General features: G+C 42.9%; 1 protein-coding gene across 4 annotated transcripts in view; it reads right to left on the minus strand.

The window, feature by feature from the left end:
* The window catches only part of LOC118361856 (bifunctional UDP-N-acetylglucosamine 2-epimerase/N-acetylmannosamine kinase-like), a 42717-nt gene that overhangs the window by 11945 nt on the left and 14595 nt on the right, over positions 1-16177 (minus strand). The window contains exons 1-7 of one of the 4 annotated variants that reach the window (XM_052486658.1): positions 12745-12764; positions 3927-4138; positions 3324-3570; positions 2688-2895; positions 1648-1800; positions 825-1037; positions 381-468 (exon numbers count right to left, since the gene is read on the minus strand). In XM_052486658.1, the coding sequence (XP_052342618.1) occupies positions 381-468; positions 825-1037; positions 1648-1800; positions 2688-2895; positions 3324-3570; positions 3927-4120 (1103 nt within the window). In that variant the 5' untranslated portion in view covers positions 4121-4138; positions 12745-12764. Of the gene's footprint in view, positions 1-380; positions 469-824; positions 1038-1647; positions 1801-2687; positions 2896-3323; positions 3571-3926; positions 4139-5337; positions 5461-9927; positions 10111-12744; positions 12765-16177 lie in introns of those variants that run through there. The other 3 variants (XM_052486655.1, XM_052486657.1, XM_052486656.1) reach the window with 3 other exon arrangements.

Here is a 16177-nt window from a genome sequence, read left to right on the forward strand (position 1 = left end):
CACACTTTCCAGTGTTCCGTTTGTGACACTCAAGGTGCAGGTTGATGGTCACTAGACTTGATAGTGAATGTTATGGATTATTCTCCTATCTGTTGATAGTGGTTGACGCCAGACTGGATGTACAAGGACACACTGATTATTCACTGTTGTATTGTACTGATGACATCCTGTGAACACTGTGATTCTGTATCAGCTGACAGTCGCTACCTTTTTGTTTTGTATTTCTACAAGTCTTTCTGGTGCTGGTGTTCACTGAACATGTGGTGCTGTCTGATTAGGATGGAAAGGCCCTTGTCTCCAAGACGTCAGTTAGACATTTTCTCTGCTTCTGGGCTGGATGGTGTCTCCATGTTGTAACTTGTAATAACGATAATGCTAACCAGGGGTATCTCTTCCCGAACTGCAGCTCCAGGGCATGGTAGATCTTATTCTGAGTGTCTGCGTCTCGGACATGGAGGACGTTTTCACCTGGAAGTAAAAAAATACAGCTCAACATCCTATAAGCATTCATAATGGGACGACTTGAAGAATGACAACAAAGCAATCACCAAAACACTCATACTGTATTGGCAAATTACAATGAAGAACTATACCAGGAAATATACAATGAAAAGTAACACTGGTAACCACAAGTAGGCCCAAATGGCACGCATTTAGTCCAAAATGGCACACCATTTCTCCATTTAGTGCACTACTTTTGACCAGGGCCCATATTCGAGCACTATATAGGGAATGGGGTGCCATTTTGGACTAAATGGACATTAGTAGACCCCCCCCCCTACCCTGCCATTTTGGACTAAATGAACATTAGTAGACCACCCTACCAGTCTCTCTCCCAGTCTGCCTGGACCCCAGGTTGATGACGGGGGTCCCGAATGCCCCGGCCTCTCTGACGCCACAGCTGCTGTTGCCGATCATGGCCCCAGCGTGACACACCAGCTGGATGAACTGCTCGAAGGGCACGTGCTTCACCGCCCGGAAGTTAGGGTGCTGCTCCACGCCCTTCTTCCTCATCACACGCACCATCTCCTTACTTCCTGTTGGGGGTCGTCACGGAGACGGGACAGGGGTTGCCAGGAGTTACAAGACAGAACGGAGAAGACTGTGGGATGTCTAATTTAACCGACTCCTACACAGTCTACACTTGGACATTCAACTGAATCAACTACAGCCATTTCTTGTTTTGCCGTAGTGTTTTGTTGGATTTTAAGTACTGTAAACTTGGTTTCTAATCCTTTCTGGGGGACATTCTAGGCTCTTCAAACCAGTCCTAGCCCTAACCATGAGACAGACTGAAGGATTCAGCTCGATACACTAAATTGCCTAAGGCATTTACTGTACATTCTGTTGGCATTAGATGAGACACTTGCTGTAGCGTGTAAGATGAAACCCAAAACATGTCATGCTTGTTCCTAGCCAATTACAGAGGGAACATGTATTAGATCTAAGAAGGATCAAAGACATGCAGCTGAACTAGAAAAGCAGATCCCTTCAACAGAGCAGCCTTCTCACACTATTGACCAAGGGAGGGTTGACACTGTAGCTCCAGCTCCACGATATGCGTGTGGGGTTGCGCAATATGATGGCGCCAAGAGGAGCGAAATGAGGAAAGGGCGACCAAAAAAAATTGGAGAATCCCCCACTGACCTGCGTCTATGTTGGGGAAGAGGACGAGCGTTCGCTTGTTGAAGGAGATGAGGGCGTCCAACATCAGCTCGTAGATCTTGATGGAGTTCTTGATGTCAGTGGTGACCGGGTGCTGCAGGGCCACGATGTAGTCGTGCTCCTTCACATTGTCTCCTGTGGATGTCATTTAGAACATTCTAGTACTTTCTGAACTGGGGGAAGTCAACAGGCTACCGCTGCCACTGCTCTTTCTGCCCCGAAGGGACTCGCTAAAAGCCCCAGAAATCTATGAACTGATTTAACAATACTCTTATGATCACACGTTTCCCACACCAACGGTACTAGCTACTGTACCATATCACTATACTATATAGTGGTATATGTACTATACCACTGTCCTAAAGTTGGTAATAAAAGGCTGGCCCTTTCAACCTGATTGGCCTGCAGCCCTGTCAATCACCCTTTATTGAAGCCTCCCCTCATTCCAACCAATCAGGTCGATTGGATGCACTCCAGGGCACCGCCTACTCACACACCAGGTTAGGGTGCATTACCTGTATCTCGAGAAGACAAGTTGTTGGGATGCTGACAGACTTTTCACATGCTGTTTCTGAAGTGTGGTGCGTTCATTGACAAGTGCATGTTGGAAATTAATAGTGGGTTCATGTTGGGTGTAATACCAGGCAGGGTTAGATATAATTATATGACAAAGACACTGCGACTTTGTCACCTTGGTGATGTAAAGGCAGGACATCAAACCTAAAAAAAAAAAACGGCATCACTGTCCTCAGTCCAGGTAACTGTAGCTGACTAGGCCATCAAGAGATCTGCTGCATATTCAAATAGGAGTTCAAAACTGGTACTGTGCAGAAACTGTAGCCGTCTTAGTTTGGGTGCTTGACAGTGACAGCAGAGGTTGTAATTCCCTGCCTGACCAGGAAAAACACTGGGCCCTGGAACCTGGCTATTAGTCTGGTATACTGCATTGAACTGCATTCCCCCACTGAAAGAATTTGAAAGATACTGATTTAGGGGTTAAGGATAGTTACTCCAATACGTACCGAGCCAGTTCCTGATGATGTCCATGTAGTCGTCGCGGTGATGGGCGGCCAGCAGCTTGTCGTAGGAGGGGCAGCCCGCCAACAGGATGCGAGTGTGGTCCTCACACATGGCGATGAGGTGCTGTTCGGCGGTGCGGGTGCAGCAGGCGTGGTAGTGGGCCAGCTTGGAGATGGCGTGACGGATCGAGTCGTCGATGGTGCCACTCACCTTGGGATGGGAAAGGAGGAAGGATCAGACATCAGGATAAAAAAAGTATGTAGTCTCTGTGGCGGTTTGTTGAGTGTTTGAAGCACTGCCATTGCCCTTAGGGAACAAATAGTTATTTTTTATTGAACCAAGACCATCATTATCTCTGTTATGTTGCCTTCGTTGGTTTCCAGGACTTCTGTGTATTTTTGGTAACCTTGTTATTTTTTATGGTAATTAGCAGTTATTAACTCAGCAATTACATAGTTAGATGGCAATTACACGGTAAATAGTAACTAAAATACACAAAACGACATTTAAAAAACATCCTATATCAAATACCAGGTGGAGGGAGCAACCAATATTTTTAATCTAGTTATATTCGGCTCCCAACACTACTTCCGGGAAAAACCTTCAGATATATGTCATCACTTCCTCCATCCCCTCACCTCTCCTCCCTCCAGGTGCAGGATGCGAATGTTCATCAGAGCGGCAGCAGTTGCCAGGGCGAGGGCGTCGAAGCGGTCGCCGTGGACAACCAGAACGTCGGGACGGAGACGGTGGAGGACATCTGGCAGCTTGACCAGCGCCAGACCCACTGACTCCACCATGGCGGCCTCGTCCTCCCCACGCACGATGGTGTGCAGCTTGGAGCCGATGTCAAAGTTATCCTGCTCGATCATCCGGAACGTGTTGCTAAAGGAGGACAGGTGGTCAAACCAATCATTTAATGAATGAATGAATACATCCTATTAGACGATTTATAAATACATAAAGTTGATTCAACTAAGTGAAATTAACAAACAAAATATTGTCATGGATAAAAACACAAACTCAGACTTATTTCCAGTGTGGTCCTCATTAAGGACAGGAGTGTTTCCTGGTCAGGTCAAGCAATCCGGAAAAAAACTTGAGACATGATTACTCAAATAACACTTCATCAGAGTGCAAATAAACAATGACTGTCATTGTAAAAACATTGGTAAATAGTTGTGATGTCAGTGGATCAGGAAAAACAAGTTCCAGCACACCCACATTCAGCTCAAACTCACCCATAATCGTCAATGAGATGGGAACCCAGCACCACCACCTCCAGCTCAAACTCATCCGGGTTGGCCTTGATGCCAAACATGATGGGTGCCAGCTTGGAGTAGTCTGCCCGGTTACACGTTGCCACGCACACCCGCAGCTTCCTCATGGCTTTGTTCTCCTCCATCTTGTCAGTCTTCTCTCTTGTCCTCTGCATTCTCAGAAAGTACAGTTCCTGGTGAGCAGAGAGAGAGAGAGAGATGATGGTGTTTAGAGTTGAGACGCTGGAATGTCAGTCAAAGGAAGCTGTGATGAAAACAGTGAGGTTTATAGGAGTGGCCTGTGGCCTGATGCTCCTCATCATGTTCTGTGAAGGGAGTAGTACACAGCATTGTATGAGATCTTCAGTTTCTTGGCAATTTGTCACATGGAATAGCCTTCATTTCTCAGAACAAGAATAGACTGACGAGTTTCAGAAGAAAGTTCCTTGTGTCTGGCCATTTTGAGCCTCTAATCGAACCCACCAATGCTGATGCTCCAGATATTCAACTAGTCTAAAGAAGGCCCGTTTTATTGCTTCTTTAATCAGTACAACAGTTTTCAGCTGTGCTAACATATTTGCAAAAGTGTTTTCTAATGATCAATTAGCCTTTTAAAATTATAAACTTGGATTAGCTAACACAACGTGCCATTGGAACACAGTAGTGATGGTTGCTGATAAATGGGCCTCTGTACGCCCATGTAGATGTCCCATTAATATTCCAGCTACAATAGTAATTTACAACATTAACCATGTCTACACAATTTATCAATTTGATGTTATTTTAAATGGACCAAAAATGTGCTTTTCTAAGTGACCCCAAACATTTGAACGGTAGTGTATATATATATATATATATATATTTTTTTTTTATATATCCAATAAATGTCGTTCCACTTCATGATTGTGTCCCACTTGTTGTTGATTCTTCACAAAAAAATACAGTTTTATATCTTTATGTTTGAAGCCTGAAATGTGGCAAAAGGTCGCAAAGTTCAAGGGGGCCGAATACTTTCGCAAGGCACTGTATTTCTTAAACTACTCAAGGTCACAGAATATTAAATATAGCAATATACCACATTACTACTTACTAGTAAGACATTTCTTGTTTTAGAAACATTAAGTATGCACATCCATTTTTATTGTGTTTGTGTAATTATGGCAACACCCCCTCCCAATTTTTTTTTTTTTATCTACCTGCCACCGTGCCTGGTATACCAAACGTAAGTCTTAGTCATTATCCCCTTCATTTGAGGAAAACAGGCCTATCTTTGCGAGAGGGAGGGAATCTGATTTCATTGGTCCTCAACTTCTGGCTCAGACACTTCATTTCAGGATAAATGGAGTTAGCCTGCCCCGTTTGTTCTGAACGATTCATTGCCATAGAAATGTACCTGGCTAAAAAAGGTGAGACGTTCGTGTCACCGGTTATCCCGAGTTGACCTCCGAGTTGACCTCCGAGTTGACCAAAGCTTCCTCGCCAACTCCTCAAACCAGATTCATAGTATAGGGCTATGGTCTGCTGTGTCAACTAACTATGCCTGGTGATCTGCTCTTGTTCAACCAACAAGGCTACTTCTATCAACAACTCTGATCGAGACTACTACTATCTAGAGGGGAATGTCACGAAGCAGGATCAATAAGTTAGCCAGCTAACTTACTTCAAATGTTCCGAAATAACTTCGCATTATTTCAGAATATATGCTTGAAATTGGTATGGACTGATACGATTGTTATCCAAGTTAGCAGGATCACCAAGTTAGCCAGCTTTTGTAGTATGCCCCTCTGATCCGACTACAACAACTCTGATCTGGGGCTATTCTCACAAAGAGTCTCGGAGTAGGAGTCCTGACCTCGGATCAGAAAAGCCCCTGTACAGTCATTATAATCTAAAAAAGCAAAACTGATCCTAGATCAGCATTCCTACTAACTGCGACACTTTATGAATATGGCCCCTGGGCTATGCTCATCTAATATACACTACAACAGTAACACCTCGTATCGTATCTCCATGCAGGACAATACTCCCAAGGGTTCTCCTATTATGTAAGCACTGTTGCATGAAAACACACACACAAAAAAAAACTAAACCACAAAACGAATTAATAAACAAATACTAGCCTTATATAGTCCTGTCCTCATGGACAGACACCGGTTCTGATATGGAAGGGCAAGTCTGACAATTATCTCCACAATCATTGGATGGCTACCTACGACAACCAATCACAGCTATGATGTTGAAGGCGCACAGTGAAGGGATCGGAAAAGTAATAGGTCAAGAGTTCAGTGCCTCCGCTGCCATTGAATGTGATAAAGGGTTAGAGAGAGGCGGGGGTCATAGTGATTTGCAAAAGCAATAGACATAGCAAATCGACTACAATGATTTGTCGTTATCAACCAGTGGTGGAAAAAGTACCCAATTGTCATGCTTGATTAAAAGTAAAAGATACATTCATAGAAAATGACTCAAGTAAAAAGTCACCCAGTAAAATTCTACTTGAGTAAAAGTCTAAAAGTACTTGGTTAAAAAAAATATACTTCAGTATCAAAAGTAAAAGTATAAACAACTTCAAATTCCTTATATTAAGTGCGTGTATTGGACCCTTTTCCTGTCATGCTAAGCATTCAAAATGTCTGATGAAACCAAGATTGAAATCTTTGGCCTGAATGCCAAGCGTCACGTCTGGAGGAAACCTGGCACCATCCCTACGGTGAAGAATGGTGGTGGCAGCATCATGCTGTGGGGATGTTTTTCCAGAGGCAGGGACTGGGAGACTAGTCAGGATCGAGGGAAAGGGTTATTGTGTGCAGATTGATGAGGAATATAAACAATTTAATCAATTTTCGAATAAGGCTGTAGCGTAACAAATGTGGGAAAAAAGTCAAGGGGTCTGAATACTTTCCAAAGGAACTGTACATAAACATGCTTCTGTGTGTTTGGTTTGTAAGCTCAAAAATGGACAGTGATGTCCAACGGGCCTTTGAAACACAAAACACTTTATCATAGAATATGGGGTCATCCTGCAGGTGGTTCCTGAAACTAATTCAATCTGTGTGTGAATCCATTAAGTCTTAAGTTAAGGAGAGTCTCCTCCCAAGGTCTAGAGAGAAGGCCCTGCTGTACACTCCAGCTGCTAACAAGCTACTTGTATCTGTGGTCTCTCATGTCAACACTGATGTGAATGGTTAAAGTTGGTTACCTGGAAGCTTAGCCAGATATAGTCTACTGGTTTATTGAAACTCTACACTCAAATTGTTGTGATATGTTTCAATTTGATTACTTATTTTAAAAAGGCACATGACACAAAACCAAGTATAAAAAGATAGTCACAAAGAAGTAAAGCTTTGAGAAAATGTACTTTTCTCCCGGGTGCTCCGTCATGGCTGCCTGCTTCGACACCTGCCCGTGTCTCTGCTCGTCTCGGTCAATAAAAACATCTCATACTCTGTAAGCCATCCTGATCTCTCTTCATCATCAATTACCTAGAGTCCTTCGACAGCCGTAGCCAATTTGTTTCATTCTACTATTACAGAATGTTTCTGCAGTGAACATATTATGAATGTACTTCGGTGGTATAAAGATCAATGAAGAAAAGTGTTGATATAGCCTACACTAGGCTACGCTGTAAGATCGATCAAAGTCTAAAATCAAATTCAACTATTTTTTAAACGAGTCAGAAGTGATACCACGTCAAGATAGATCATGGGATAATATTTACACAGTATATGCCAACCCCTGATAAGATCAACGTCAACAAAACGATTGTGGACTTCAGGAAACAACAGAGGGAGCACCCCACTATCCACATCGACGGGACAGCAGTGGAGAAAGTGGAAAGTTAAGTTGCTCGGCGTACACATCACGGACAAACTGAAATGGTCCATCCGCACAGGCAGCGTGGTGAAGAAGGCACCACAGCGCCTCTTCAACTTCAGGAGGCTGGAGAAATTTGGCTTGGCCCCTAAGACCCTCACAAACTTCTACAGATGCACAATTAAGAGCATCCTGTCTGGCTGCACCACCGCCTGGTACGGCAACTGCGCCGTCCATAACCGCCGGGATCTCCAGAGGGTGGTGCTGTCTGCACAACGCATCACCAAGGTCAACCTACCTGTTCCTCCAGGACACCTACAGCACCCAATGTCACAGGAAGGCCAAAAAGACCAAGGACAACAACCACCCGAGCCACTGCCTGTTCACCCCACTACCATCCAGGAGACGAGGTCAGTACAGGTGCATCAAAGCTGGGACCGAGAGACTGAAAAACAGCTTCTATCTCAAGGCCACCAGACTGTTAAAACAGCCATCACTAACACAGTGAGGCTGCTGCCTATATACAGACTTGAAATCATTGGCCACTTTAATAAATGGAACATTAGTCACTTTAATAATGTTTACATATCTTGCATTACTCATCCCATGTGTATATACACTGTATTTTACACCATCTATTGCATCTTGCTTATGCCGCTCCGTCAATGCCCATCCATATATTTATATGTGTATATTCTTATTCCATCCCTTCACCGCTTCAATAGAACTGAGACTGGAGAACAGTGAGATGTCTTCCACCAAGCTGTGAAGTAGTAATTGACTCGCAGCAGAGCGGCAGTGTACAAATGCAGCTGTACCAACGCCCAGGCAAACAGACCCTTAAAAACAAGTGCAGTCAAAAGAACACAACTGTAAAGGTTATGGTGCACTACTAACTACAGCCTAATATTGACAGACGCGTCAACAAGTAACCCAAGCCTGGGGCGTTCCTGGAGGTGGTTTAAAAATGGGACTGTGCCAGACGTTGTCCATAAGTAATCCCCTTTGAGGTTTCAACTTCGGAGCAGATGATCGGCGGTGATAAGAAGTCATTCAACGCAAACGGAGATGTTTAAGTTTGGTTTCCCAGACCCAGATTAAAGACTTCTCAGCTGAAAATGATTTTTTAAATCTAGGAGAGGCTAAATCAAGGCTGCTCACCACAGCATAGTTGACACCCGGTTAAAAAAATACAATTAAAACCTGATGTAGTACAGAGCAAGACAGGCCTACATTCAGGCACCGTCACAGCATCCAAACGACCACAAATACTGAAAGACGCCTAGCTGACCATTTCCCTGGGATATCGAGGCATAGCCCGTGAACCGCTTTCATAAAAAGATAGAAGCTAGTGCCCCAAATGCTGTGACATTCTTAATAATAAAGGAGTCAAAGGCTCTGATGACCATCAGTTGGCATCATCAATGTATTAACCTACAACCGAACATTGTATGCATGTCATCTTGGAAACAAACCCCTTTCATTCAATGACATGTGGAGTGATGAGACACGGTGCCTCAATTGAACATGTCACATTCACATAGTCTCACAGTCATAAGGCTACGCTAGCAACCAGAAGAGAAACCTTCGCATTTTTCAATTAACTGACTCCCATTCAACTGCAACGTGAAATTAAATCTTTATCCTTTGGTTGGTTGAACAACGAGAAGAGAAACATTGGGCAGTCCATGCATTCAGACAGACAGCCAATGCATTCATCACAACAATCCAACCAACCCATCCCTTCTCTGCATCTCTCTCCCTGACACACACACACACACAGCCTGCAGACTACGCCGGATGTCTCACTGAAAAGATAACATGCTAGCCAGGCATTTTTCCTCCCCGCACTGGTTTGGTTCTTACGGTGTGTTTACATAGGCAGCCCAATTCTGATCTTTTCACAAATTGGTCTTTTGACCAAAAAGATCAGCTCTGAAAAAGATTGGATGTGAAAAAAAGCTGATGTGATTGGTCAAAAGAAAAAATTCTGAATTTGTATGCCTGTCTAAACATAGCCTTCGAGCCAGAATCCACCGTCCCTCTGACACACACTGCCCTTGTTTCCAATGAAGTGTCACAAGACCGGGGCTGCTTCCTATTCTGAGCGATAAGGGGAGCAGCAGCATGCGAGGAGGAAAAAAGGAGGATAAAAGCCACCTTGACTCACATGAGGGTTTCTGCCTATAGGCCTTGGATGCATGGTCAGTCCACTCTGCGATCCACTCCTCCCCCTCTCTCTATCCTTCTCTCCTCCTTTCTTTGGTATCTTTGCTTCCCTTCGGATCATTTGAAAGTCTCACTGCAAAAGGCTAGCTGGTCTTCCTCCTTGCCGACAAAGCAGCAGCAGCCTGCCGAGAGAGAGTAAAGACGGGAGGAGGGGGAGGGGCCTTCCCTCATCTGACTCAAGAGAGCCCTGATTGGCTGCTGGGCGAGAGGGAACGATTGAAGCTTCCTGCATCGGAGCCTCTTACAGCCAGGGCCCAATATATTACAGACTGACTATGATCTCAACAACCCAGATAAATCAATGCTTAATAAGAAATGTGAGGCCAATAACCATATATTGATAATGAAGCAAAGTCTTTTTTTCTCCCTAATGTTGCAAACCCAGCTTTCTGTTGTCACCCAGAGTCACACCCTGTTGTCACCCCCAAGCTAAAGGCTCGTCACACAATATTTTAAAACAGCAGGTTTTTAAAGGACAATAGAGTTCAGTCATGTTCTTTGTTGTCGCAGAAAATCAAGTATCATGATTTGTGGTATTGCAATACTGGTACCGTGACAACCATAGGTCTGGGAATCAATGACCATCATTGCCCCCTTCCTAATCAATAAATATGTCAGTATCAACACATCAGCAGTGAATTATAGACCAAAGGGTTTCTTGAAAACACTCCAAGAGCCCCTCTCTTTAACCTTAGATGCACTCTCAAACCAAATGTTAAAACATGATACAGAATAAAACATTTCTAGAACATTTCTTCCTACTTGAAACTTTTCATTGTGATGAAGTCAAACCCGTTTTTCTTTTGTCTGGAGTCATTTTGTCTGCCTTCCCAGTTCGTTGGAGTGGGAGTCACAATAGTTGTAGTAGATATCACTTGATCAACCATCCTTTCTTTGAAGATGGTAGACCTAGCTTAGCTCTGAGCAATATGGACAAATCTATGGGTGACTCACAATAAGCTTTGTTGTACAATTAAAAGGTCAAATACACTGCATTTCATATAGTCAGCAATAATCTAATGAATTCAGGGTTATACCTAGCCTAAATATAAGCCTTCCACTACCATTAAATCCACTAATAATTTAATCAATATAGTTTAACTGTTTTTTTGCAATAATCACTGATCTGGTTTTCAAGTGCATCTATGAAAATGTCATTTTTGTTACAAATGTAACGTGCATTTACTAATATCTAACTTCTTGTAGCAGGCATTATAGAAAATTAACACAAGTCTCAAACAATCTCGCAAGCACAAGCCCACGTTCTAGTGAGTAGCCAGCTAATCTTTATATTTAAAGTCTAGCCAACGTAGATCTATTTTCTAGCTAACAACGAGGTAGAACAGTTGGAATGTTATGAACACACCCTTCTCTCCAACTGTTTGAACAGCATGCTAGCCTGTCTACTTTGTTCAGACGTTGAATTCAGGTGGACTACCTTGAGATAACAAGTTTCCAATTCCTTATATAATTTAGTTTCATGCGTATGGCACATTTATAAAACTGATTAGACAGCTAGTATAACAGTATTTGTCTAAAATGCTTCTGGCGAACCGCAATGGCCCGGTGCCACAAACTGAACATTAATTTTCCAGAATAAATGTTCATTAATACTTCCGTTTTAATAGTGTCTGCCCTGCGCCCAATTTGAGTAGTTAAGACATACAAGGGGTATCGTTAGAAAGGCTAACTTATGTGTTACAGTAAAATAATGTTTCAATTTGTTTCGGTGTCCATGTGACAGATTCCGTTGGATTGAACCTCAGACGCAAAGAGCGAGTTGAAATCTCGTCTGAGAGGAATGAGTGATATGGTTGAGGGGCTTGGTGTTTGTGAATGTAAATAGAACGGTTCACAGCCTACAGTCACTGCACTCAGCACATAAACTGCGAAGGAACCAACAACAACACGAGAACAGGCGGACATACGTGCTCATAAAAACAACTTGATTCTGATACAATCATTTGGAATATTGCGCAAAAACAAATTAATTCGACATATCGCCAGCCCTAGCCTAGTTATACCGAAAGGAATAATTAAGTCATGTTGTACATATTCCTGCCCTGTCTACATACCACCTAGATGAGACGAATGCGAGGTGGGTGGAGGACTGAACATATTATATGCTAGACACGGAATTCACAGGGACCTCACAATACGACATTATTGGAACTGCCCTGGGTTTATAAGCGCGGATGTGGACTCTGCCGCTTGAACATGTTTTTTGCGGTTCGAGACCTTCTCCCTGTTTCATTACATTATCGTGACACTTATGTGACGATACCATATGCATTGCTATTCTCAGGATTTCATATGCGTTTGATTTGAGAGAGATATATATATATATATAGTTTGGAGAAGATATCAATGAGACATCAGAACAGAATGTCGATGTATAAAACAATGTAGAACTGTAAGATGTAGGCATTCTAAATACATCAAAGTCTTGCCGTTTATACAGCGTTTGCTAATTGTCATCTTCCCAATGTATCCTGTATACATCGTGCCTACGTTGGGCAGACCTACGTGTGCTATCTGGGAACATATTGCGCACTACGTCTGCTTTCAGAGAGACAGAGAGCATGATAACATTGGTTTTGATCAGTCATGAAAAGATATTTAAAAACATGCTGGCTCACTATTTAAAAAGATGGGAGAACAAGCTATAGGATGAATACTGGAGTTTTGGCACAGGCACAGCCGACGTTCGCTAGCTAATTACTACTGCTGTTGATACGCCTAGGCCCTAAACACTTACTGGGTGTGAACTGACATCTGCCAAAGCCAGGAATTTTCCCCATAATGGAACATGAAGTTGGAACGTAGCCTGCGCCTCTCCACATGCACACACGCCTAATTTTCCCTTGCAAAAAAATAAGAAAAAAGCGTCATCTGCGCTGAATAAAGTTTCCACTGTTGTTCAAAACCGCAATTAAGTAACACAGACCCGGCCTAGTAATGAAAAACGGACAAGAATTTGATGATGACATATTCTCCATACCAGACGCATGAAGCAATAATGCTGCCGGGAATACTACTAAGCTTATAAAAAAAATATATTAAAAAAAAATACTGTGCTGCTTTCTATAACCAAGCAAAAATAAATAAAAACTAGCCCTTTTCAAATTTACAGTAAAATATAAAACCTAAACTAATCACAGTGGGGTTGGGTTAAATGTGGAAGACACATTTCAGTTGAACAACTGACTAGGTATCCCCCTTTCCATACCTATTCTCCCCCAGCCCCCAATAAAACAGTAGGCCAAATAGAATGACCAAAGTATCACCTCACTGTTCAGGCTTCCCCTCTAAAGAAAACAGTGCAGAAGAAAGAGAGCAAACAAAACTAAAAGAAGGTACCACCAACCTAGCCTGGACTCCACTCTTTTAAGCCATAGATAGCTGGTCATTGTACCACGTCGTCTGTCGCCCCAGGCTAGTAGTACCAACAAATATGTTTACTAGCCTAGTTCCAAGAACAGCATAGGCCTAAATTCCAGTCAGTCACAGATACTCAGCCTAATAATTATAAGGTGACACATAGTTATTAATAGTTGTAAGGTGAGATACTAAGCAACATTTTTTTTAATTGAACCTTTAACTAGGCAACGTCAGTTATGAACAAATTCTTATTTACAATGCAGGCCTAGAAAAAGTGGGTTTAACTGCCTTGTTCAGGGGCAGAACGACAAGAGTTTTACCTTGTGAGCTCTGGGTTTTCGTTTAATGGCACAACGCTCTAACCACTAGGCACACAATGCTCTAACCACTAAGCACACAACGCTCTAACCACTAGGCACACAGCAAAGACAACGCAGGAGTGGCTTCGGAACAAGTCTCTGAATGTCCTTGAGTGGCCCAGCCAGAGCCCAGACTTGAACCCGGTCAAGCATTTCTGGAGAGACCTGAAAATAGCTGTACAGCGATGCTCCCCAACCTGACAGAGCTTGAGAGGATCTGCAGAGAAGAATGGGGAAAAACTCCCCAAATACAGGTGTGCCACGCTTGTCGCGTCATATTCAAGAAGGCTCGAGTCTGTTATTGCTGCCAAAGGTGCTTCAACAAAGTACTGAGTAAAGGGTCTGAATACCTACGTAAATGTCATTTTATAGATTTGCAAAACCTTTTTTTTTTCAAGGGGGTGGATCAGCTAAATATTGCAGAAAGAATATTGGTTCGATCAATGTAATTGTCTGCATCATTTCCAATCCCCGTCTGTGGTTATCACCTGCAGAAACACTCCTTTATTGGGGGTGTCTTGCTAATTGCCTATAATTTCCACCTGTTGTCTATTTTATTTGCACAACAGCATGTGAAATGTATTGTCAATCAGTGTTGTTTCCTAAGTGGACAGTTTGATTTCACAGAAGTGTGATTGAGTTACATTGTGTTGTTTAAGTGTTCCCTTTATTTTTTTGAGCAGTGTACATACACATACCTATATAGACATACATACTTTTTAAAATAATAGTCCTTCATCTATTTCTGATGTCCATCCAGTTTGATTTCTATTTGTAACTGTGCTATTTCACAAAAGTTCTGAACATATATACATTTTACAGACCCCGTATGTTCTACATGTTTTATCTTGCTATTAGTCCCACCCTTCAGCTCCATTCAACCTCTCCCATCTATCTCTCAATATCATCCATTTTGGATTTCTATTTGCCATATATTTTTCAACTGTGCTGTGATGCTTCACAAACGACTTGAACCTTTCTATTCTCATAGCTTCTATAAACAAATAAACATTTTTGCTAAAATAATTATTATATTATTGATGGATTGACTATGGCTTTTCAAATCACCCAGTATTGCTGTCTGCAGCGTTAGTTCTAGGCAAATGTTGCAATTCTTCAGCCATTCCTGGACCTGTGACCAAAAACGAGCTACATATGGACAATACCAAAATAAATTATCTAATGACTGCCTCCTCACAGCAGAAACTGCAGAACTGGGAAGATTGTATCCCCCATATATATAACATTCTATTAGTTGCAAGAATTTTGTATAGTAGTTTTAATTGAAAAATGTGAGTGTTTGGCATCCGGCGTTGTTTTGCGTATCAATTCATAAACCATGTGCCATGGAATGGGTACATCGAAAATCTCTTCCCAACTATTTTGCCATTTATATGGCACAGCTGTCAGTTTTTTGGTCCTTAAATGAAATTGGGATATGTTTTTACTTATCACACTTTTCTTAACCATTTATCTTCTTTAATACAGGGCCGACATACAAGTTCCTTACTTTTTTCCCCTTCTACTTGCCTCTTCCATTTTTGTGGTAATGCTGCAATTAATTGATCTCAGCCTATGCCTCCCTCCAGTCCCTCGACTTCTTGGCACTGACGGAAACATGGATCACCACAGATAACACTGCTACTCCTACTGCTCTCTCTTCGTCCTCCGCCCACGTGTCCTCTCTGCACACCCCGAGAGCTTCTGGTCACCGGGGTGGTGGCAGCATCTGATCCTCATCTCTCCCAAGTGGTCTTTTCTCTTCTCCCCTTACCCATCTGTCTATCGCCTCCCTTTGAATTTCATTTTGTCACAGTTACCAGCCCTTTCAAGCTTAACATCCTTATCATTTATCGCCCTCCAGGTCCTCACACTGAGAGTTTATCAATGAGCTTGATGTCTTGATAAGCTCCTTTCCTGAGGACGGCTCACCTCTCACAGTTCTGGGCGACTTTAACCTCCCCATGTCTACCTTTGACTCATTCCCCTCTGCCTCCTTCTTTCCAGACCATTTCCTCTTTTGACCTCTCCCTCTCACCTTCCCCCAACTCATCCCTGACCGCAGGCTACGTCCGACCTCATCTTTACTAGATGCTGTTCTTCCAAAAACCTCATTGCAACTCCCCTCCAAGTCTCCACCACTACAGACTTGTATCCTTTTCCCTTTCGCTCTCATCCAACACTTCCCACACTCTCGGATGGTATCGCGCGTCCCGTCCTTCGCCAGCTCTCCCCGCTATCTCTCTCCAGAATCTTCCATCCAAATCATCTTTCAAGACTGCTCAAATTCTCCAACCTATCTCCTGATTCTGCCTCCTCAACCTAAAGCTAACTCCTCCCTCTTCTCATCCTTTGACTCTATGTCCCCTATCTTCCAGGCCATCAGATCCTCCCCTCCCGCTCCGTGGCCGACGACTCATTGGGCTCACAGAACAGGGCTCCGGCCCAGCC

Source organism: Oncorhynchus keta, chromosome 29, assembly GCF_023373465.1.
Source record: "Oncorhynchus keta strain PuntledgeMale-10-30-2019 chromosome 29, Oket_V2, whole genome shotgun sequence".
NCBI lineage: Eukaryota > Metazoa > Chordata > Actinopteri > Salmoniformes > Salmonidae > Oncorhynchus > Oncorhynchus keta.